At 39.3% G+C, this 22,222-nt stretch overlaps 1 protein-coding gene across 2 annotated transcripts; it reads left to right on the top strand.

Moving 5' to 3' along the window:
* Window positions 1-11: 11 nt before the first annotated feature.
* On the top strand, window positions 12-21,705 carry NAPEPLD (N-acyl phosphatidylethanolamine phospholipase D). Of its 2 annotated transcripts, none has more exons than XM_082076409.1 (5): window positions 12-366; window positions 11,487-11,799; window positions 17,440-18,086; window positions 19,119-19,233; window positions 20,403-21,705. In XM_082076409.1, the coding sequence occupies exons 1-5, from the start codon at window positions 161-163 to the stop codon at window positions 20,526-20,528; spliced, it is 1,407 nt and encodes a 468-aa protein (XP_081932535.1). In that variant the 5' UTR covers window positions 12-160; the 3' UTR covers window positions 20,529-21,705. The 2 variants fall into 2 exon arrangements, with proteins under 2 accessions (XP_081932535.1, XP_081932536.1); XM_082076410.1 differs by lacking the exon at window positions 12-366 and adding an exon at window positions 443-576.
* Window positions 21,706-22,222: the final 517 nt, after the last annotated feature.

Raw genomic sequence — 22,222 nt, 5'->3', positions numbered from 1 at the left:
AACCAAGCGCTCCCCTTTCTCCGGGGCCGACGAGCTCTCTGGCCTCCAGTGACGCGCCAGCGGCCCCTCAGGGCCGGCCCCCCCGCCGCCATCTTGCTGAGGAGCCGCCGGGCGGCCCCGCTGCCGCCCCGAGCCCGCGGGCCCGGCCCGGCTGGGCGCCATGGTGCGGAGCAGGGCGCTGTGGAGCTGCTGCCTGCAGCTCGCCGCGCTGCCCTCCGCGCCGGGCTGGTCAGCTGGGAAACCGCAGCTGTTCAACGGCTCCTGCTGGAGAGTCGCGGAGCCGCCGCGGAGGGGGTGGAGCGGCACCATGGAGGAGGAGGAGGAGGAGGAGGACGAGACTCCTCAGGGGCAGCAGCAGCCCGGGAGGTGAGTGGCTCCCCGGTGGCAGCAGCGCTCGGGAGCGGGGGTCGCTCCCTCCGCGCCTTCCTGTGGGCAGGGAGGGACCGAGCGGAGCGGCGGCTCCCGCGCGGCCGGGGCACAGGCACGGGCTGGCGGCCGGGAAGGGGAGCGGCGCTGCGCACCTGCTCCGGCGCGGCAGCGGGGCTCGCCAGGCACACGGTGCCGGGGTCCCGCCGGGTGAGTGCGGCGGGGAGAGCGGGCAGAGCCGCGGCGGGGAGCGGGGCCGGGGCGGAGCGAGTGCGGGTGTCCGCTCGGAAAAGTTGAGGCGGTGGGCGAGGTGCGCGGGGCCGCCGCGCCCCGGCTGCCGGCCGCGGGGAGCTGAGCAGCCCGGCCCGCCGGGGAACGAGCGCGCTCTGCGGCGCCGGGGCGCGGGGCCCTTTCCGGGAAGCAGGTGCCGCGGTGGTTCAGTGATAAACCCCGACCCAGCCGGGACGGGGAAATCCTGTCCCGCCGGGGAAAGAAACGCTGGAAGGAAAAGTCCTACCTCCCCCCCGCCCTCCCAGCGCTTTCGATTCCCGTAAATTGACAATAAAATATGCTGCAGTAGCGCTGGGGAAGAAACAAGTTATATAATCGCCTGTAAAAAATGCGCTTCATGGTATTGACCGTTTACTGAATGTTTTTCTTTGAAGAGGCGACGCGGACAGATGTTTATCGTGAGAGTTTTTCTTGCATTGTATCACGTAAATGCGGAGTGGAAGGTTTTAACCAGGTCGTTTGATGCAATTAGTTCAGTCAAATAATCTCAATGATCGGCAATTATCTCTGCTAAGGATTCAGGGAAAGTGTTTGTTGACTGTCGTGACAGCACGTAGTTAAGCTCATATTAAACTTCTGCAGATACAGTTTTTCTAGTGACGACCATGGTTTCTTACTCTTTTGTTTCCTAAATGGCGATTTTGAAGCAGGTTTTCAGTTTTAAATGAAAGTACCATTTGTACCGAAGTATTTTTTCTTTATTTTTCAAACTACACTGACGAAAGCGACATAAAAAATTAAAGCTAGTGACAGGAAAATCATTCGTGTTTTCTGGCAACAGCCCCTTGAAAAGGATGATGTATTTTTTAGTTCACAGTAGCAGCTTTATCAGTTAATAAAGTAGGAAGCCCCATTCATTTTATAGGAAGACAAGAAGAAAAAAGATTTTTATATTCCTAATGCAAGAATTATTGCAACAGTTGCCTTCAAAATGCCAAAAATTATCTGAAATGGAAATACCTGTTATAAAAAGATAAGGGGAATTTTGAATACCTGGAGACTGGAAAGCCCAGTCTGATTCACTCGCTGTGATGGAGAGGACATATTCAGGAGAGGAGGAAGCAAGAGATGACTGTTCAAATGTAAATAACAGCTAATTTGGTTTCAGCTTGGCCCAAATCAAGAGAGATGTGCTTCTTTTTAAAAAGAAGCAGTCTATTTAATTATTTTTTTGTTCACTTGTAGTAACTAAGGAGATTTGAGGAATTACCTCAGCAGAAATCAGCGATTTCCTCAGCCTGCATAAGATCAAGATTGAACCAAACCCAGTAATTCTCCATTCAGAAATAGATTTTAAATTATTTTCTGCAAATGGGAAGGTGATTCTTTTGTCTATGATGAGAAAAATGCTAATGCTGCCATATTAATTAGTGCCTTTATATGGAACACCTGCTGTGAAATTATTTTTTTCCTTTGGTCACATCTATGTATCCCTTCCTGATTCCACTTTTAATTGTTTTTTTCCATCAATTGCTGTGTGTAGCTTGCAGTATGCTGACTAGACCTGTAATCAGGGTCCTGCTTCTGATATGCTCAGAGCCAGGACCATGGTAAAATCACTTGGTCATGTTGTATCTAAATGCAGCTTTGAGTAAAAACAACTTTTCTGTAAACCAGATGTTGCACTTGGTTTGAATACTTAGAAAATCTGTGAAAGAAATTGCATGTTATTTACTGTTTATATGTAATATCTTAGTATTTAGCAGCTGTACAAAGAAGGGATGATTTGGATTTCAATAAAATGCAACTGCGCCGAAGCAGAAAAAGCTCACAGAGCTGTTTCAGCAAAGAGAATTGGGCATTACAGTGACGCTATGGAGACTCTGCTGCCACTATGTTCTCACTGTGAAAAATAAAGTTTGACAAGATGTGTGAGTGAAAAGTCAAGTGGTAAGGAATGTATATCAAGATGTATATCAAGAGATTTTTCTTGGATAAGACCTGTTGCCGTGGTCGGAGCTGGTAGTGCTACTGTCTGCTGGGTAAGGCTTGTGATAAGATTTCGGATTTTATTGCTTATAATGTTTGGAAGTAGTTTAGGTTGTTTAGGCTGAAATCTCCCATGCTGTGGACTGTTTTTTGAGGAAGAGTTTCAGTGAGGTTCAGCTGTTTCTAATAATGAGGTTGTGGCAATAACAAGTTGTTTATGTATGTCTATTTAGGTGCGTTTAAATGAAACACTTTGTCTCCTTAAAACGCCTACATATATAGAGTGGTGCCTAGAAAATTAGTAGATGGCTTACATTTGTGTTGGAAATGTGCCTTGACTCTTCCATAAGAAGAAAAAAAAACACACCAGCCCAAACAATTTTTAATATTAACACTTTTGTTGTTGACTAACAATCAAAGCACTTTGTATTTCATTTAGAGTACGTGAAGAGACATAATCTAGGGTCACCGGTATACAGTAGAAAGCTGGTTATATACAATAAAAAGGATTGTCATGAAAAGTGTCAGTGTTTTGTAATGTTTCCACTTTCCTTGGATATTTATGTTTTGCTGTGTCTGGTGTTCTACTACTTGTGATTTCTTTTACTGGTTGTCTTTCAGTTTAAGAACTGTAAAGGTGCTGTATTGCTTATGTATTCTGGCTTTCCAGGATGAAGTTTTGGAGATTTGAAACTTTTATATTTGGAAAAGCTGACGGCCTCCTAGCTTATCTTATGTAAAAGATGGTCTTTGAACAGTCACACTCAAAAAACACATACTTTTCAACAAAGAAACACTTCTAACTTCCTTATCTTGGCTGACCCGGAAATGATTTGTTTGGATTTCAATACATGTGAAGTCAAATGTTATAAATAGTTCTATAAAATCCATATATCTATGTGGTGTGTGTACCTAAATACACAGAGATAGGGAGAGAGATAATGTTGTTGGGACAATAAAAAGCTGAGTTTATATATTGAAAGCTAGGTAGATTTAGAAAGAATTTAGGGAAGTATTTTTATATTGTGAAGAAATTACATTGGGCCCTATGTGCTTGGACTTTGAACTGAAGAGACGGAATCAAACAGACAAGCGTACATGCATATAAACAAAATGGTATGACTCTGTATTAACTTAAAAACTAGTTTAGCTCTTGGGCGTTGCAGCACTTCCTGGCCATCTGAGATTTTATGGGGTTTTAAAGGATTAATCTCGGTGTGCGCCTAGAGAAAGTTTGCATAGGAGTTTGTTCCTTTCTGGCACGGAGAGAAAAGGAAAAAGAAAATTAAAAGACTTAGGAAATGATGTGGAGGTGGCAGTTGCGCAGTTGCAGACATGAAAGTGCCAGAGCTGATGATAAATGAGCTGCTTCAGATCCTGCTTTGCCATGTGGATCCTATGGATCAAGGTTTTAACATGATTTCTATGCGCTTTTATGAAAACACTTCTTACCTTGCCTCTCTGGCCATATACTACAATGGAAATCAGATTTCTACCATAGTATTTTCAAGTGGAGTCTTAGTTTCATTATGTGTAGTAGTGGTTATTTTTAGTCATATCTAATTGACATAAGATGTTAGACAGGAAATCTTTACCCTTGGGACAGAGTGCGAGCTTCATTTTAGTTAAGAAAAACCTGTGCTAACAGCTTCAACATTACATAATAATTTGAAATATTCAACCCAAGATGCACAGGCTGTTAATGCATGGGAGTAGCTAAAATGTGTTTAGAAATGCTAACTGTTAAAGTTTAGTTGTTTTTTCTAAGAGTAAGCCCCATCCTGGAAAGGTTTGCATCTGTTATTAACTGTGGTCACATCAGCAGACAAACTGAAACTAATGAACGTCTTGTTTGCATAAGTACAGGAGTGGAGCTGGTGCCAGAACACTAATGCCGGGGTCCCGATCCTGTAGCTGTGTTGGTACAAGTTTCATGTTTGCTCTTCTGGAAAAGCTTTGTTGAAGTTCTGTGCAAGTGTGAAGTGCCATTCATGGAGCTTATTGCTGCTGTTGGAGTGCAGGGTTTATCTACCCAGCTGTGTGCATGTGTTATCGTTTTCTGTTGATTTAAAAAAATCGTCTGTGTTTGATTTGTGATCCTTTTATTGTCTTGTATACCATAACACAGCTGTAATGCACAGACCTTACTTCTCTATGTTGCCTCATTCCTGCAGAGCAGGTAAGAAGACTTTAATTCCATCTCTCGTGTTTTCAACATTCTTCCCTATATATGAAGTAGTCATCTGAAATGAGCTGTTTAGGGAGAGCAAAGAAAAGCACTTTCCATTCTGGTCTAGGGAAAATTGACTCCTGCTTTCCTTTGGTGACTGTTTCAGCAGCAGCACCAAGTTACACTGCTCTTGTGCTTAATCATAATGATAGCCTAGGCTGCTCTTTTACATGTGATGACCACGTGCCAACTTTTGGATTATTTTATTCAAGACTGCAGTAAAATATGAAGGTAGAGTGGGAAATAACTTATTTTAATAGGCATGTGTAGCTAAAGAAGTTGCCTACTGGGTCTGTCATCTCTGTTAATTTGCATGTCCCCTATGGACAACTACTGTCATATAGGGGATCATAACCTAAACAGAATATGCATGTAACAGAAAACTTCTATAATATTAAATACAATTCATAAACACAGTTTGGGACTACAAAGTGCTCATGTTGGATGGGGACAGTCAGCTGGGGTGTGCGGAAGCAAAGGGAAAGTGGTTACGCACCGTTCCAGTTCTGGGAAAAACATTTTGATGTGGTTGATACAATGCCCGTAGCTGATCAGATTTAACTCGGGGTTGAGAAATAGCTGGCTTCAGGTGCTACTGATGGACTTGACTGTAAAGCCTATTTGCATTTGTATCCCGAGGCATATAGGATGTAGCTGATAGGCACTCATTATGACTACAAATAACTTTCTGTTGGTTTGGTTCCCCTAATGAATACCAGCAAAGTAGAGGTTGGAATGTTTAGTAACGGAGTGGGCTGCCTTTTGGGTGCTAGGTGGCTCTTGAATTTGCTTGGTTATAGTATGAAACATCCTCAGGGGAGGCAGCCAGAGAGTTTAAGCAGCATCAGTACTATTAATAAATTAGAATGAAACTTTGGACAGGGAATGAATTGAAAATGAAATATATAAATATATCAAGGGTAGGGGAAATTGTTGAACCTAAACTTGGTGGTGTATGTAACTGAGCTATGTGGAGTGAATTCTAAATGGGGGATACTTAATGAATTACTGGTTTTGTGTTTTGTTGTTGGGGTTTTTTGTTTGTTTGTGGTGGGTTTTTTTTTTGTGTTCTTTTGTTGTTGTGTTTTGGTTGGTTGGTTTGTTTTTGTGTGTGGGGTTTGTTTTTTGTTTTTTTTTTTAATAGCAGCACTGGCATAAGTAGTTTTTGTTTACAACAGTCTATTCCTGTTCTCAGCCTTCCCTGTCCTAACCAGTTTGTTGGTATAAACACTTGCATGGTGATGCAGGTGAAAATGAAGTGCTTCTCTAGGGGATGGGAAGCTAAAAAGTGACTATCACTAGATCAGTTTCTTGAACTAATTCAGGATGTGGACACAAACGTTTGTTTTGACAAGCTTGGCGGAGTAATGAGGGCAGAAATAGGTTGACTCATGGTTGTGGCTGCTTAAGTAATACAGCTGTTGTAAGAATATGCCTAACAACAGATGACCATGGGTAAATGCTTCACCTTTGTTTTATTTAGAACTATTTGTTTTTCTCTGTTATGTCTAAATAGAACTTTGCTGTTTACTCTTGATTCTCAAAACTAGAGAAGAATGGCAAAGGATTCATCCTAATTCTATGAGGTTGTTTATGTAGAGAGCTATTTCTGTTATCAACTCAGTTATTCATCTTTCTTGAACAGTACACAAGATCACTGTAGTTTGGGTACTTACTGATCTGTTGAGAACACCTGGGCTTGCAACCTGTAACTGTGCTGTGAAATGGGTGCATCCAAGAATGGAGGAAGGCTGTACGAGCATGGAGTTTTTGCTTTTTGGATGTTTGGAAAATATGGAAATAGGACATCACAGAGAATCCCAAGCTGGCTGTTAAAATATCACATAACTTGGATGAAAATTTCTGCACTTCTTGTTCTTGCTTGCAACTTTTAATGGGAAATATCAAATATTATAGTAAAAGTATTTATAGATCACTTACTTGGAAGCTTGAGAGATCTTTGTGTGAAGTCCTAAGACCAAGAGTGTCTGTAATAATTGCAGTTGCAACTGCTTTTGCAGTCATAAAAAATATGTATAGTGAAAGAAAACTTCTGAGTTGCATAGCAGTTTACAGTTGGCAGAGAGCTCAGGTTCTTGCTTTCATAAGGCTACAGTGGTATGATGAAGTGCCTGAAGTACTGCACCATAGAAGTATAAATGCATTCAGAATTTTCCAGGCTCAAACTGTTCATTAATTAAAGCTGACAATTTCAGAAGGAAAAGTAAAAGCACAGCCAAAACTTAGTTGGCAGTAGTTTGATAACTGAATGTGTGGGAGACTTTTTTTTTGGAAAATCACTTATGTGCTGCCTGTTGTTTGCAAATACCTTCCTTACCTTTTCACTGAAATGCTGGTGTGTTATTTTGCTTTGGTTGATTGTCTGGGTTTTTGTGGGTTTTTGTTTGGTTGTTTGGTGTGGGGTTTTTTTTAAGTTTAAGGCAAAAAGTGTGCTTTTTGTAGCCATAAAAGGTACGTGAGTTGAAAGAAAACTTCCAAGTTGTGTAGCAGTAGATGGCTTGCAGAACACTCATGTTCTTGCTTTGCTAAGGCTGCAGTGGTGTGAGTTCGGGAGGATTTGTGTGCTGTCCCTTTTAGGTGACATGTAGGGCAGCCCAGGTCTGGATGTAGTCTATACAGAGAAACAGTGGTTACAAGTGAACCAAGCTTGTTGATTCAAAAATAGAGAAGATTAAGGATATTTGGAATGTGACGGAATGTTTGCAAGGTAGATGTCAAGTTTTGTGGATGTTGTTGGGTTCCAGTAAACCATAGCTTCATAATAACTCTTTTTTAAACTTTCTGGTTTATGGATTTGTGAAATAAGGACCACATTTCTGTGTAGAAAAGAAGGATAAATCTGTTCTGGAGACTTCACAGTTAGTAGCATGGCTGTGTGCTTAGTAGGGGGAACTACATCCATTTCAGTTATGCAGTAGTGGATGTCAGAGGAGACTGGGCGGAAGAGGTGAAGACTCACACAATAGGTTTTATATTAATGCATTTCTTCTTCAGATAAAGTGAAAGTGGTCTGGCTCGAAGCTCTGCTGTGTGACCATTTAAAAAGAAACCTTTTAATGTCAGAGTGCTTCTTGTAATGTTTATGTATCCTGTTTCCAACCTTCTTTCGAAGCAGAAAGTATTAAAATGTTTAACTAAAATGCTCATTATTTTCCTAAATAAACAGGAGACTCAAAGCCAAAATATTTACATCCAAGTTTTCAGTTATATAAGCAATGCTAAAATGAATAATTGACCCCTGACCTGTTGTCCTAAGGGCTATATCTTGTTTATAGGTGTAAACCTGTTTACTGGCACATAAGACGTGTTTTCCATGCCATGTCCTGCCTGATCTGCAGCTTCTCTTGTGCTTTGTGGGTTACTAGGGGCCTCTTGGTATTTCGTGGTGGAAAACCAGTTACGTGAGCTCTGCATTGTGGTTCGTGTCAGGCTTCATCCTCAGCATCAGACAGTGATGTCCTTCCCCTCTGCCTAGAGAACCTTCCGGCCCGGTGGATTTGGCATGACTGATGGTCTCCTTTCGGAGTTTGTGTGTCTTGGTCCATCTCCTTTTCTGAGTTCAGTTGGATCAGTAAAGCATCTCTGAGAGTGGTTGAGCTGCGTCTTGCCTGGGCCCTTCTTACCAATGAGTGCAATCCACTTGCCTTTGTCTGCGGTTGAGTCACCTCACCCTGTTCCCATTTGTTAATAAAGTAATTTAATCCTTTTAAGCAGAATCATAGTTTTCCTCTTTGTTTAAAAGTGTGGAAAATGTAAGATTTCTTGTGGAACCTTACAATAACAAATATTCACCAAGGACATGACTCTTTCTTCCTTCTCCTCCCGAGTGAGCACAGCTGTACTCCAGTTTGATTTTGGTGTCTCTATCACTCATAATTTGCCTGGCAATCCAGTGCTTACATTTATTTCTCAAGTGCCAAACTATTATTTTTCTTGGGGGAGAATTCAGGAAAGCTAAATGAAGAATCAGCTCATGGGTATTTTCTAATATTTAAAATATTCCTGCCAAATCTCCTTGTCTGTAGAGGCTTTCTTTTGCAAAAAGATAAGAACCTACATGGACTAATAAGTGGTTGAGTTTTATATTAAGCTAATGGTTGCTGGCTTTCAAGGTATGATCCCCTACCATTTTTTAAAATAAGAAATATTAGATTTCTTTTACTGTATTCCATGAATATTCTAGAATATGTTTTACCAGCTTAAATGAAACAGAAATGAACTGGCAAGATTGATACTTCAAAGGAATCTACAGTTCATTAGGAATACTTCGTTAGTTAATTGTTTGTAAATGTGTCCCTTATGCATGTAAAAGGGTTTAAAGTATTCCGTGAGCACTGAGGTCTTTTATCCCTTCAGTTGCTTATGGAATACTAATGAACGTAATGTATGTGCATCATGTGGAAAATATGTTGGCAGACAGATACCTGCGGTGCCTTAAATGCTTTGGCATTGTCTTTGTGTAATCAGCATGGTTGATCCCTACTTCCCTTAGAGCTTTATACTTTCAGAATAAGATCAAAGGTTTATATGAAAATTTAAGCAAAAGTAGAATTCACCTATTTTAGAGATGAATGAATAGATAAGCAGAAGCTTAAAAATAAAACCTTAGGCACTCCAGTTTATAATATAAAATGTCTTGTAGGAACAATAATTACAGTAGTTATATATATTTAAAAATCAGACATCTAAGATGTTAACAGAAGAATTTCCTGGAATTAAGTACCTATCTGATTAAACTTTTGTGATTTGTTTTCATGATGCTTTCTAGAAGAGCAGATGTTTTATGCTGTGTCTGCATGCTTTGCTAAATTAATAAGCTGACTTGGCATTGAAAATACTCTTTGAGGAATGCAAAAAAAAAATGCCCCTCTTAAGTTAAAGTAACAGTTAAAATATCCATTACAATTTTGGGGGGTATTCTGTCTGCCTCTTTGTGGCACTGATTATTTTGTTACCGTGTATTTGTGCTTAAAATGGTATAGAGCAAGTTGGGTGGCTGTTCCATTGAAGGCTGATTCCAGTAAATGTTTAGTGGAATAGAGAAGAGTATCACCAGTTAAATTAAAATGATGATGCAAATGTGGTATCTTATTGCTAAATAGAAAAATACATAACTCAAGTGGTTTCAGTAAAACTGCAGGGAAACAAAGCAATTACATTAAAACAAGGTTATGAGCAAGGGTACTATTTATCAAAAAATTCTGTCAGCAGTGTTTTCTGAATATTGTTCATGCTTCTTTATCAGAAGTGGATTTTGATGTTTTCAGCTTTTATCTCTATGGCAAAATAATGATTATTTTGTTAAGAAAATTTCACGTATTTGTCAACTGTCGTCTCTTTGCAACTGACACTCCACTTTCTGATTATAATCGGTTGGTGTTGAACCAGCAGGGACAGTCTCTGCATCTGAAGTCAGAGTATCACCAGTAAATGCATTTGAGTTCAGCTTGATAACACTTCTTATATGTGTGTACAATCTTAGCTGTAGTGTTGCAATGACAATATATTTTTTTTCCTGTAATTACAGTCTTACAGAGGGCACAATGAGTTATGTATGTCCATCTACTTAGAAAATATCTCATTTAAGAAGGAATTTCTAAGAAAACTCTGGGTTAATTCTGTTCTTTGAAAATGTTTGAGTGGACTGGCTGAACAGTACATTTACTTCAACTGAAACGTTGAAAGTAAGTATAGAAACTGAAGCATTTACCTTCAACTGAGTTGCTTCAGCAACTTGTAAAATAAATAAGGATATTTGAGTTATCTACCTTGATTATAATGTGATCAACAGTGCTCCATATTCCTAAACTCTGCAACACTGAAGTGCAATTTGGAATAAGAGACTGACTATTGACCTTGCAGTTTTCTAAGAAATGTGCCAGAGTTGTGACTTTATAGAAATAAGCTTTTATCAGTTATTTTCTCACTTTCCTGTATTTCACAGTGGAATTAAAAACAGACATTGTAGCCATGATTTACTTGAGGTGTTCCAATGGCTTTTCACTAATCAGTTCAGTTAAACATGTATCAAAATTGTATTTGGAACAGCTACTTTTACTGTTGCTACAATAAGCTTTTCCTTTGTTTTGGACAAAATAGGAAATAGGACTGTCTTTTCTGTTCTGACTTTTCTGCATGTATGTGCATCTTGTCAGTAGAAGTTCTGTGTTATTAATGCTACGTGAGGCTGCTGCTCTTATTACAAAATGAAGTCAATTTATAGGCAATTCCTGAGGCACTGTATAGTTCCAGTGTCTCTTGGACAAGTTCACAGGATCGTATTACATCAGGCACTAAATGTCATAAGCGTCAGGAGGAACTTGCTATTCTTCCAAAATGTAAATTAAGGAACCCTTCCCCCTCGCTTTTGCAGTCGGTAGATAATAGTGTTAGTATCTGAAGCTGTGCATACTGGGGAGTAAAAATCTGCCTGAACTACAAAGAGATCTCTTGTCTACTTGCCACAGCATGTTTTTGAAGTCTTTTGTGTAATAGCAACTGTTTTAAAAACATATTTTGTTGAGGAAAAAATACAGTAGATCAGAAAATGAGAAGGGCAGGCTTGTTTCCGATGTGTGTGAGAAGATTCAATCTTACAAATATTGATGCTAGTCCAAGAAAAGATTGATGAATTTAAAATTTGTTTTAGTTCTCCTCAAAAAGATATGGATAAGAAAAAGGATGAAGAGCAGCCTTTGACTGCGTGTAACCAGTACCCTAAAGAAGCGGTGAGGAAACGTCACAATTCAGGTCGAGGTTCCAGGGGCAGCGATTCTTCCAGAACCTCCCGGAAAAGCTTCAGGCTGGACTACAGACTAGAAGAGGATGTAACTAAATCAAAGAGAGGCAAAGATGGGAAATTCGTCAACCCGTGGCCAACATGGAAACCGCCAACCTTGCCAAATATTTTGAAATGGTCCCTCATGGAAAAAAATAACAGCAATGTGCCATGCTCCAAACAGGTAAATACTTGCATGTTTTCTGTTCCTGATTTAGACTGCTTTTACCTCTGCTCTAATCAATAAAATAGGATAATTTCTCACTAATACTTACTAGACATCTTTTGGAGACTTTTCTAAGTGTTGTTTTTCTAGTTTTATTATCACTTTATTTTTTTCAAAAGGTGGGTTAATACTTTATTCCTCTTTAATCTATTCTCTCCTTTCTGTTACTCCCACACCCTTTGATTTATTCAGCTTGGTTTATATTTACAAAACCAACAGAAAGGTCCCCTAGCTCAGTCATAAACCATAGCTACATTCTTTCCTTTTTAATAGGTGATGCCTTAGGAAACATACTACTAATATCATTCATATTGAATGGAATAGCTATGCTATATCTAATTTTAAAAGTTGCCCTTTTTTTCCCCCCGGACTGCTATTTACTGTATATGTTACATCTTATTCATAAAAATGTAATAAATAGTTGCTCTCATTTAGTTAGGGAAGTGTTTGCAAATCTATGTTTTTCTGTTTCAGTACACCAGGAGAAAAAAACAATTATATGTTAAAACTAGCCTGAGCAAGTATTTTTACCAAAATACTAAAGGTACAGTGTCAGTTTACTTGGAAGCACCATTATTTGTTCTTGGTGAATGGCTTCTATCAGATATTGTATATAAAGAAGCAGGTGGGGGAAGCAACCTGAGAGAAGTTTCTTTTCCATGAAGAGTAGTGGATGCTGGAAAGCCGCAGGTTTTGTGGCCTCAAGAAGTTTTAGGATGGCTGCACTTTTGACAGGATTACTTGTGTGTGTATTTTGTATTGTGTTGACTGCACTTGGGAAGAGCTGTACACAACTAGGGAAAACATTTTTGAACAAATAGGTGTTAATAATGCTTGTAAGCATCCAAGGAGGTATGCGTAAGTTATACATCTCACAGTACTTAGTGAAGAGCTTACACTTTTCATTTTTATTGTGTGTGAATTACCTGTGAAGGAAGGAATTTGATCAGCTTTATGAACAGGAAAGCTGTGTTAATTTCAACACGTGATGGTCAGAAGTTTGGGGATTTCTGTAAGGATATGTGGCACAAAACGTGTTTAAGGGAGAAGTAATCTTGGCTGAAGTTGTTGTATAACAATCATTTTACTTCAGAAAGAAGCACAAAAAAAACTGTTTCAGTCTTGGGATCCGTCCCAACAGTTTATTGTTTCAAATTTGCTGTCCTGCTTCTAGACATTATCTGCACCTTGAAGTAGCAGCAGTGGTTGTGCCTCAGTGCGTACGGCTTTCTAGGCAGCGTGCTGCATATTATGATACTTTGCCCACATTTGTGTAAAGTTCAGGCCTTGCTGTTTTCAACTTCCTTTGGCTGCTGCCCTGTTCCGTGTGTGTACAAGCAGCTTTGTATCTTGCCAGGACTGGTCAGAAACCTGGTCAGTGACTGAAGCACCTGGAAGGCAGTGCTGAGGTGTGCAGAATATACAGCTCTTTGATGGCAGCGGAGAACTGCAGCTCTTCCCTTTAATTTACAGATTATCCCTGCAATAAAGGATGATGACAAAGAAATCTACACTGTACCAGTTGTAAAGCTATCTCTCTGACCCAGTTGGGATTCATTTTGGACTAATTTTATTGCTTTGCTTATGTGATTTTTTAATTAAGTGCCAGCAATTATTTAGGAACTCAGCGAAGTAAATCAGAAATAGAAAAACCCAGATAGGAATCGATGAAGTGTACTTCTCAGTCCTCAGCCATTTTGATGCTTGTTCTGGCTATGTTTGCTCCACACCTAAACCCACCTGTGAAGCACTTTGGAGCTTGTTTAAAATTCAGAGTAAGGGCACTGCTAGATAGCGTGTCCTTCGAGCAGACTTGAGTCTCCACGTTGAGTGTGCCCAGTGATACCCTGCTATGCTGGGCAGGTTCAGTTTATCTGTACCAAGTGCTTTGCACATGTGAAAAAAAACCAGTGCATATTATGCAGAAATGTACTTCACTGTGTAAAACCTATATGTATTATAATCATGCCTTCACAACAAGCCTATATCATTATCCAGAATGCATAGGCTGTATTATCATTACAGGCTTTATTAATAACTTTTTCTGTGCTGTTGGAATATCTTTAATTGTTGGTTGTTGGATCAGCAATTTAGATTGTTCTCATTTCTGTAAAATCCAGTGGTATTCCAGTATGCAGTAAGTGCCAAAGATCCTAATCTAATTAGCTCGTCTTACCAAAGCCCGTCATGTGTTTCTTCTTGCTTTGCATTAGGAAGGAAAGAAAAACATGGGAGGGGAGGAAGGGGCACAGCAGGAGGAATTTTTGTATTGCTCCAGTGATGAAGATAAGACAATACTAGGCACGTTTTCCTTCTGTTGGTAGCTGATTTGACATTAATGCCGTATTTCAAATATCCGTTATAATTCTTGTAGTATTATTATGTTTCTAGTTAGTCTGTCAGAGAACAAAATGTACTACAGCAGGATAAAAGTTCCATAAGATTGTGTATTTCATTTGTGATGTTGTTTTATCCTGTTGTATGAGCTTTAAGAATTCCATATGAAGTATTCTGCCAATAGAACTTGTGTTTTAGTTTGAAATTTTATTGTTTGAGTAATGACTTCATATAGCTTTAAGAGGTAATTCTGGGGATTTTAGTGTACTCTTGTAAAATATGAAAAAAGAAAAAAAAAACAAAACAAACACAAACCCCATGCACTGAGAAGTAATTTCTTTAGCTATTTTCTTGGGTGATTTACTATGATAGCTCAACAAAATGCCTGATTTCTGATCTCATTCTCTCTGATTTGGATCAGAGGCCAGTTTATCACAAACCCATAGGTCTCATACAGAGTCAGAGCTTTCCAAGTTTCACTGCCTTTGTGGTCTTCGTCTTGGTTTGCCTTGAACTTTTGTTCACAGAATTTCATTTAAATAGATCAGGAGACCAGTTGCTTGAACTGTGCTACTCTTTATTTATGAAACTTCCTGTCTCTGTGTCCTTTACAAATGCCTTTTATAGTTGGTAGTTCTACCTTTAAATCATCTATTTGAAATACTTAATAATGTCAATCCTAGTGACATCCTTCTAAAGCTTTCAGTGGTGCACGTGTTGTGGTTTTATGCTGGTGGGCAGTTCAGCCCCACGCAGCCACTCACTCAGTCCCCCACAGGGGGACTTGATCTCGTGCATTGAGATCAAGACAACTTAACAGGTTAAGCAAAAGCTGCGCAGACAAGCAAAGGAAAACAAGGAATTGATTTACTGCTTCCCACGGGCAGGCAGGTGTTCAGTCATCTCCAGGACAGCAGGGCTGCATCCTGGGCAATGGTTACTTGGCAAGACAAACACCATCACTCCGAACATCCCTTCCCTTTCTTCTTCCCCCAAAATATATACTGACCATGATGCCGTATGGAATGGAATATCCCTGTGGTCAGTGGGGGTTGTCTGTCCCACCTGGGTCTCCTCCCAACTTCTCATCCAGCCCAGCCCAGGGGTTTTGACACTGTATGGGCACTGTTCAGCAACAGCTAAAGCGTCAGGCTGTGATCAAGACTGTTTTGGTCACAAATCCAAAACATGGGACCCTATTGAGCTACTAGAAAGAAAATCAGCTCTGTCTCAGCCAAAACCAGTACAATATGTTGAAGTTCCAGTTAAGAACTCATTGTTCAGATCTGCCAGTTAGCTGGTTCTTAATCCGTTCAGTATTCTTTGTTAATATTAGATTATACTAATTTTAAAAACTAGTTTGGGTCAAGTGTCAGCAAAAATACATTCATTTAGTGTTCTCAGAATAATGAGTGGTCTACCTTTAAAAACAACTACTTAGAACATTTTCCATAAAAAATGTACTTACTGATGTAAATTGCATTATGACAATTAATTATTAAATTCCATATCAGAGTTTAATTTCCTTGACACAATCTGATTTGTTGACTTAACCACATGTGATTTGACAAGTTGTCCTAATTTCCATTTTTGAGTATTGTGTTTTGTGGATCTTCCACTCTTTTTTTTAATTCAAGTGTCACAATATAACACTCTGTGGTTCAGATTTCTTCTGCCAGTGTCGTTCTGTATACCTAGAATGAAAGAGAGGTAAGAAATTGATGATGCTTTCTTGGAGAAGCAGCAGTTTATCTCAGTCTAATACTCATATTTATTCTTGTCTGAATGGAGTGATTGTATTACTTTCTAAGTACTAACCTTATATTCAGCTTTATAAAAGGTTATCTATTTCTCGTTCCTGGAGACAGTAATTAACCTTTTCAATAGACATGTCTTGTCCATTAGCTCTCAGAAAAAGCAATTTCATTAATATTTTATTACTTACAGTAGAACTGCAGGCAGGTGAGTGTGTGCATTTGTTTTTTTTTTTCCCCAATATATGCCCTCCAAATCAATAAAATATTATGCAGAAAGGAACTTCCCTGAAGCTGTCAGGACCATTTTAGCAAGGGAAATCCTCAACTCCTACACTGTCACAGCGTCAGCTGGGCTTTCGAGGGAGCGGGAGGCCAGCTCTGGCTAAGCTGAGTGACAGGCCGGGACAGGGAGAACTTGGCTGGGAAGCAGAAGTGCTGGGACATCTGTGGTTACCAGGTTAGTCTTGTCAAGAGTGTCAAATTTGGAAGCGGGTCGAGCTGAAAGCTGTCTGTTCTCCTCATCTGGATTCATATTCAGCTGAATCGGTTCTCTGACCCGTCAGACCTGAGTGGGGACTGCATAAGTATTCACGCTGGAGCAAGAGGGGAGGTGGGGGAAGGTTTCCATAACTTTGTTACACAGAGGTATGGATTTAGGTTGATTTGAAGCCATTCATGGGGCTGCATCCTTAACATAAAGGGAGATCAGTATGGTGATTTATTCAGTAATAATTAAACTTTAATTACCTTCTAGGCTTCAATAAAACATCACGAGAAGCACAGCTAAGTGCCCTAAGGTCCATCTTTAAAATGAGATATGAGTTTTAGTTCATGTTTTATGAACGTTCATTGAATTATTGGCAGGATGGGGAGAGGGAATTGTAAAAGCTGACGTGAGGCAAGTGAGGTTAACCTCCGTGTGCTGCCCCATATGCGGTGGGGAGAGAGAAAGAGGCTGCTGAAGGCTGAAAGGACAGAGCTTGTGCAGAATGCTGTTGGGAACACGGCATTCTCTTTCATCCACGGGTTTGCGGCTTATTTGTGCTAGGACTTGTGCATCAGTTAGTTGCACAAACTAAACTTGAGCATTTGCTATTGTAGCAGTATATATATATATATATTCTTTTCCAGGTCACAAGACTAACCGATTGCAAAGCCTTTCCTGGGATGCTGGTAGTGCCTTGCAGTGCTTTCACTGCAGTACTTTCAGACTCTGGTTCTCTGTCAGTAGGTCTCCTGGCCTGATGGGATACTCTCAGGCTTGCTCTTCTCTCTCGACAGAGAAGTGAAAATGTTACAAAAACCTAAGATGAAATAGGAGGAAGTAACTGGGAAACTAGTCATTAAAAAGGCATCTGGTTTGTGTTGTAGTTCTCTGGTTGCCTAAAAATATAGTCAAAACACAAGTCTGGACTGTAAGGATTTGTGTCTGGTATGCAGTTTTTGTTCCATGGCCAAGCGCTTTCTGAAATCTCTCATGCCTATTGTGTTCTTTTTTTGCTAGGAACTCGATAAAGAGCTTCCAGTGTTAAAACCTTACTTTGTTCAAAAGCCGGAACTTGCTGGGAAGACAGGACCTGGTATGCGAGTCACGTGGCTGGGACATGCCTCGCTTATGGTGGAAATGGATGAACTAATATTTCTTACTGACCCAATCTTCAGCCAGCGAGCTTCCCCTACTCAGCTGATGGGTCCCAAACGCTTCCGAGGGCCTCCGTGCACAGTAGAGCAGCTCCCCAAAATAGATGCAGTCGTGATCAGCCACAACCATTACGATCATTTGGACTACAACACTGTCAGGAGTTTAAACGCGCGCTTTGGGAGTGAGCTGCGCTGGTTTGTGCCTCTGGGGCTCTTGGACTGGATGCAGAGATGTGGTTGTGAGAACGTGATTGAACTGGATTGGTGGGAAGAGAACTGCGTCCCCGGTCACGATGCGGTAACTTTTGTCTTCACCCCTTCTCAACACTGGTGCAAAAGGACTGCGACAGATGATAACAAAGTTCTTTGGGGCAGCTGGTCTGTCTTGGGACCTTGGAATAGGTTTTTCTTTTCAGGAGATACTGGATATTGTGTTGCTTTTGAACAGATAGGTAAACGGTTTGGACCTTTTGATCTTGCAGCCATCCCCATTGGAGCTTATGAGCCAAGGTATGAAAATCAAAGTTTGATCAAAATATGTAAATGAAATGATATACTGATGACAAAAAAAAATTACACTGAGTGAAAACTGTAGGTATACTTTATTAAGAATATACAATGGAATACAGAGGCAAAAGAAGGAAATTGCTGAGGCAAAAGGACATGGCTAAATGACAAAAAAAAAAAGTGGCAGGCAATCGGAAGATGGAGCTGAAATGTCTAGGATGCTTGCCTGTGTATCTGTGATGTTCTTGGAGAGCTTTTTCTTCAGCCTAAAGCACAGCAAGGATGAATCATTACTTTCTGCCATGAAAAATGTTGAGTGAAAATCTGGAATTACTTTTTTTTCTGAGCTAGTATCACTTAATCCAGCTCATTCAGACACATGCAATTTGCTGCATTTTCCCCTTGCTTCAGTCTTTATGCTGGTTTTGCAATTTATCTGGAAAGATGATTCCTTTATAGAGTGTGAAAGATCTGTTTGTTCAGGCATCTGTAGCCTACTTAAGATGAGGTATCTAAACTTTTAGATGATAACACTCATATAGTGCTGGAAGCAAAGTACGTATAGGCTGGGAAGGGAAGATAGGAATCAGAATAACATGGTAAAAATCCAATATCTTTCAAGAATTGCCAGGTTCTCCTTTCTGCTTTAGCACTCTTGCCTCAGGCTATCTCTGAAGCACACACTCTTTGGTGTGTGCTGCAAGCATGAAATTTTTTAAGGGATGGATTTAAATCTGTGGCCTTAATGCCTTAAGGCATCAATAATATGTCCTTATATTATTAAAAATATAGATAAGGAAAAAAAAGTTTTGAAAACAGGAGTGAAATACATTAACTGCTATATTGTGGGAATATCAGTATCTTCCAACTTGTTGATTTTGAGTGTTCTGTATGTTGTCCAGACATACATGCTCCATTATTTTTTTATTAGGTGAGCATATATATATATATATACATGCAACTTACCCAATGAAAGTAAAGAAGAAATCTTGACTGAATTAGCTGACACAGAAAATGTACTTTGTATTTTGGTAGGTGGTTTATGAAATACCAGCATGTGGATCCTGAAGAAGCAGTAAGAATCCATATTGATGTTCAAGCCAAGAAGTCTGTAGCCATTCACTGGGGGACCTTTGCTTTAGCAAATGAGGTAAATTTCAGCACTACATGAGTTCAGATTCCCTGAGTACACAATCGTTCATGAAGCTTTGCTCTTGCAGTTTAACCTACATATCTGTAAATGCATACTTAAAATGTAAACTTTGTATGAGTGAAAATTGTTACTATACGTACCGAAGTTAAAAACAATACTTAGCTTTTCATAACCAATTACGTAAATTATTTCCACAGTTAATCTTAATTTGAAAGTACTGAGTTACTGGAACAAATATGGAGGATTTCTGATATCTGAAAGCTGAGGAACATGAAAGGTGGGGAGATGTAGGCAATAATGAAAGTAAGCTCAGCAGTGCATCACCTGGAGACAGTAAGGACTGCATGCCTGTAGGTCAATACAGTATTTATTAATCACGTCTGTCTAGTAAATAAACGGAACAGCATTTTTAATAGTTGATTCATAGTTAAATACTGTCAAAAATATGAGAAACTGAGTTAATCTGGGTTGCCGATTTATTATTATTATTATTATTATTATTATTATTATTATTATTATTATTATTATTATTATTATTATTATTATTATTATTATTATTATTATTATTCCCAGCCCCCACCAAGTCCACAGTTCTTATAAGGAAGTTACCTAGGTCCCTTAACAGTGACTAAAATGCAGTGAAAGGGAATTATCTACACCCCCTTTGACATACCTTGTCTGGTGGCTGGTTTTCAACTGTATCTTTGCATCAGTTGCACCACTTTATCTTACAGCTCAGTCCTAATGCCATTAGCTATGTTCACCTGATGTGTCAGGTTTTCTTAGATGTAACATTTTCTATCCCCGATGCCTCTAGTAAGTGGTGTCACTAGTGCCCACAGTATAAATGCTAACATGTATTTAGAAGCACCAAAAAATTGATTTGTCCCTCATGATGCCTTTTCTGAAATGCAAAAAACACCATGAAGTAGCTCCAGGGGGACCTCTCTGAAATAAATGGCACTAGTTTTTAAACAGTGAAGCTGACAACTTTATTTTACTGAACAAGGGGAAGCAGCCTCTGCTGCCCTGCTCACCCTTCCTCTGCTTCAGAGATTAGTTCAATGCATTGAAGAAGACTGAATTTTGGATGATGGTTATATGCTTTCTTGTCTCCCAAATGCTGCGATGGTATATTGTCCCTCATATTATTCTTATTCTTCCAGTATTACTTGGATCCTCCAGTTAAGCTGAATGAAGCTCTTGAAAGATACGGCTTGAAAAAAGAAGACTTCTTTGTCTTAAACCACGGAGAATCACGGGACTTGAGTACAAATGATGGGTTTGAATAATGAAACAGTAGCAGTTCCTTGTAAGCCTCGTTTGATTTGAACTAGCAACTAATGTTACAACTATTAATACGATGTACTTACAAAGTAGACTTTTCTGAGTGAATTGGATTTTTAGATGCCAGGTTTGTCAGCTGCAGAACTAAAACTTGCATCCCATTTTCATGATAAATTTTACTGGTTATATTGTTTATAAATTTTGAGAGGTGATCTAGAAACTGGTTAATATATAAAATATTGTCTGGGAATAACTTGCAGTTTCAACTCTTATGTACACCACTGATCAATTACTGTGGGGTTTGTTGGTTTGGTTTTTTTGAACTCTTCATCTTACCTGCAACAGCAATAATAACCTCAGCACAGGACATATTCTTGGAATTAATGGCTGACTTGAATTAGTCATTGTCAGAATGTCACCTCCCATGTGTCAGTCATTAATCTTGAGGTTATGCCCTGTACCTTGACAGCTTCACTGTATGATTTGTGGGGTGGAGTCTTCCAATACAGCTGTGTTGTTAAAGCACAGGCGCAGTAAAATAATTATTTTACTGAGTGCTTCTTCATTTTCATATATTGATGAACCATAAAAGCTGGATTTTACAATGATCTAAAGAATTGTGCCTTTTAAAGAGAGAGAGTTTAATATTGCATTACTGATGTGTAAAACTTACTGCTGGCCAGAGTATCTGCACGATTTCATTGTTTTGTCAATATTTTTAAGTTAGGCCTGAATGTGTCTAAAATTACTTCCTTGTCAAATGCAGTATATGAAATGGAAGAATCCCTTAACAGCGCTTGTCTTTTCATTGACTCAGCCTACTGTTAAGTAGTTTTTTTAAAGTGAAAAGTTTTAAGCAAGGGCTGTGTTGTTTGTTTCTTTTTCTTACAGCTTCCCTATAATTTTAAAGTTGAATGAGAGCTTACAACATTGTTCAGTATTGTAAAACTCGGCTAAATATATCTGTATGAAATTGCCATGCTAATTTACAGAATTAAAGCCTATTGTTGCCAATAAAAAGGGTTGCTATTCTCCTTCATAATTGATTGGCAAATAATTTTTTTGTTCATGATTTGTTTTGATCTTCGGGATATGTGTACTTTTTTTTTTTTGCTCTTGCTGTGCATTACATTTATGTTCATACTTGATTAAGATAAATAAAGACACATTATTTCCCTGAAACTTAAAGATGTGAACTTCTGGCAACTAATTAAAACCAGTTCATGAGATTTCATGCTAGGAATAAACTGAAGCAATCTTTTAACTGTTGACAGTTATCTTTTACAAATCTGTATTGGCAAGTCCTGAAAGTCTTATAGATCTTAATACCAACAAAGAACAGCCAAAGGAGGCGAAGATCAGTTAGTCCACGTTCCTGCTGAGGAGGGGTTATGGAACAGAGGATTACACTTGTATGTAAGAGAAAATGGCTTATATTCCTTTGGGATTCATATTTGACAAACATCAAAGTTTCTTTATTTGAAAAGTTAATTCTAGTGTGGTCTAGATGGATTCACCAGAATTTGTTTAAAAGTGTTAATTTGGGGGGGGGGTATTTCAGATGAACTATTAGGCCTCATTATTTACACAATAACTTCAGTAACAATTTAGATAACATAATGCATATTACATGTTCATAATATTGTGAAGGACAGGAAGCTGCAGGATGTTTTGAGTACTTTGAAGGACATGGTTAAAA

This window comes from Streptopelia decaocto (genome assembly GCF_964273445.1).
Source record: "Streptopelia decaocto genome assembly, chromosome: 1".
In the NCBI taxonomy this organism is placed as follows: domain Eukaryota; kingdom Metazoa; phylum Chordata; class Aves; order Columbiformes; family Columbidae; genus Streptopelia; species Streptopelia decaocto.
Note: the sequence above shows the minus strand (reverse complement) of the source record. Positions and strands in the feature narration are given on the sequence as shown.

Bases quoted from the DNA above. Each gene is read 5' to 3' on its own strand.
- NAPEPLD (XM_082076409.1), top strand. From the start codon at position 161: ATGGTGCGGAGCAGGGCGCTGTGGAGCTGCTGCCTGCAGCTCGCCGCG. The intron at 18,087-19,118 runs GTATGAAAATCA...GTATTTTGGTAG, and splicing joins ATTGGAGCTTATGAGCCAAG to GTGGTTTATGAAATACCAGC. The intron at 19,234-20,402 runs GTAAATTTCAGC...TTATTCTTCCAG, and splicing joins CCTTTGCTTTAGCAAATGAG to TATTACTTGGATCCTCCAGT.